The 1,951-nt window shown below is 47.8% G+C and overlaps 1 protein-coding gene across 1 annotated transcript; it reads right to left on the reverse strand.

The window, feature by feature from the left end:
* Positions 1–292: 292 nt before the first annotated feature.
* Positions 293–1,420, reverse strand: LOC121837224 (myb/SANT-like DNA-binding domain-containing protein 3). Its single transcript, XM_042292793.1, has 2 exons — positions 1,045–1,420; positions 293–540 (listed from the first exon to the last, which is right to left on the reverse strand). Exons 1-2 carry the CDS (start codon positions 1,322–1,324, stop codon positions 293–295), a joined length of 528 nt encoding a protein of 175 aa, XP_042148727.1. The 5' UTR covers positions 1,325–1,420.
* Positions 1,421–1,951: the final 531 nt, after the last annotated feature.

Below are 1,951 nucleotides of genomic sequence, written 5' to 3' on the forward strand. Positions count from 1 at the left end.
CGGCTCGACAGCAGTGGTCCTGGCAGCCAAGGAAGAGCCCGGACAGACAAATCCAGGCCCGTGGGGCTGTTAACCAAGCTTGCTGGGAAACATCCGCTTGTGCCAAGCGAGCCTGCCAACTCCATGCCAATGCCGACGTGCAACACCGTGCCGCAAGCGGATTTGCCGAACTGAACTTTGCTTATATATCTACACCGCTTTATTTCTTACTTTTTTTTCTTACGACTGTAAATATCTTCCGTCTTATCTTCACCGTTCTGGAATTCTGAGTCCCTTTATTTATATTTTTCCATCACACGCAACCTACAAGTGGCCTAAAGTGCAGATCGATGTGTCTCAACACTGTACCTGCATACTCGTCTACTGGGTCGCAGTCGACCATGCCCTCCAGCAGCCGCACCACTGGCTCGTTCTGGACAGGGGGCAGATAGGCGGCTCCGTCGGAGTCGTTATCGTTGTCAAGGCGGGTGGCCATGTGCCCCGCTACTGCCCCCACAAGCACAGAAATTGCGCTCATGGGTGTGGGGGGCGGCCCCCCTCCTAAGGAACAATCGTGTATGTCAAGTCACTTGATTAAAGCAGTCGAGATATAGGCACATACTGAATATTCTAAAGAAACACTCCTGTACATAGACGAGGCTGGGACGTTTTAGCACGATATTTTTGTGACACGGGGAAAAAATAGAAAGGTAGGTTGATCAATAAGGCAATAACGCCGTAAGAGTAAACTGCAACAATGCCATATTATGCCATTTCGCATGCAGAACAACTATTTCCCCTACGGAAGGTATGTCGACATCTGCTGTGTGCCTCAGTACAACATAGCTAAAGTGGATCTAAACGGGAGCGGGATAATCCACGGCACTCGGAACATTGCGCATATCACGATCTTTCTATATACTGAACTGAAGAAAATGCGGAATGACACACGCTGAGAAAAAGGAAGCGCGAAAAGGTTTCCCAATATGATCTTTCGCCAATCGCAAATGCTAGGTTAGATCGATCACTCCGAGTAACATGGACGAGCAGGGACAGAACACTCACCTGTCTTGTGGGTCTTGCGCTTCTCGTCCGAGCGCTCGTTCTTCCACTTTTGTTTGAGGTTCCCCCAACACTTCTTGAGCTGATTAGAGTCCCGTGGACTAACGCCCGGTAAGCAGTTATACTCATTGCAGAGTTTCTCCCAGGTCTCGTTTTTGAGGTTCGAAGATACGGAGTCTGTCTTTTTGCATTCAATGATCGTTTTATGCTTGCCGACAAGCCCCGATAGAATAGATATTTCATCAGCGGTGAAGCGCGGCGATTGTTTTTTTTTAGTGGCCATTCCACTGCTGCTCAAGGGTTGGGGGAATCTCAAAAGTTTTACCGTTTAACAGAAGAAAACTTGCACAGAAGGGAAGGCTGGAGCGTCCGGACGAGCGAAGAGCAGCAAAGAGCGTGCTTGGCGGCTATTTGGTATGTTGCTAGACGAAATCATCATTATGTCCAGAAAACGCGTACAATCACTAAAATAATTAAACTTCCCATTACCATCTCTCGCGATTTATGTTTCGTAAACATATGCTATAAACAAAATTTAGAGAAGTACCTTATTTTAAAGTCTGAAAGAACTTTTACGAGAAAAACTGCAGCCTACTCTCGCTCCCAGGCGAGGAGGGCCGCGACCGCTCGCGACTTGAACGGGACTTGACGAAGGAAGTTCGCGGGAACGTCTGTGAAACGTAAAACGCAGCTTGTGCGTTTTCAAGTCGAACTTGGTGTTAAGGCGGACTTGAGCAAGTCGAAGTTTGGCTTCAGTTCAAGTCACATCTATGAATTCGGGGGTGAGACTGGAGGTTATGTGTTCAAAGTCATGAAAAAACGCGAAAGCTGTGAATTCGCCTAAGGATAACTGCGGACCATTGTCAGAAGTGACTAACATCGGTATGTCGTCTCTGGCGTTGAAGATGCG

The sequence above is a fragment of the Ixodes scapularis genome, unplaced genomic scaffold (assembly GCF_016920785.2).
Source record: "Ixodes scapularis isolate PalLabHiFi unplaced genomic scaffold, ASM1692078v2 PGA_scaffold3__209_contigs__length_174095766, whole genome shotgun sequence".
Taxonomy (NCBI): domain Eukaryota; kingdom Metazoa; phylum Arthropoda; class Arachnida; order Ixodida; family Ixodidae; genus Ixodes; species Ixodes scapularis.

Excerpts from the sequence above, each read along its gene's own strand:
- LOC121837224 (XM_042292793.1), bottom strand. The coding sequence starts at position 1,324 with ATGGCCACTAAAAAAAAACAATCGCCGCGCTTCACCGCTGATGAAATA. Across the intron at positions 541-1,044 it reads GCGCAAGACCCACAAGACAG|GAGGGGGGCCGCCCCCCACA; the intron begins GTGAGTGTTCTG and ends ATTGTTCCTTAG.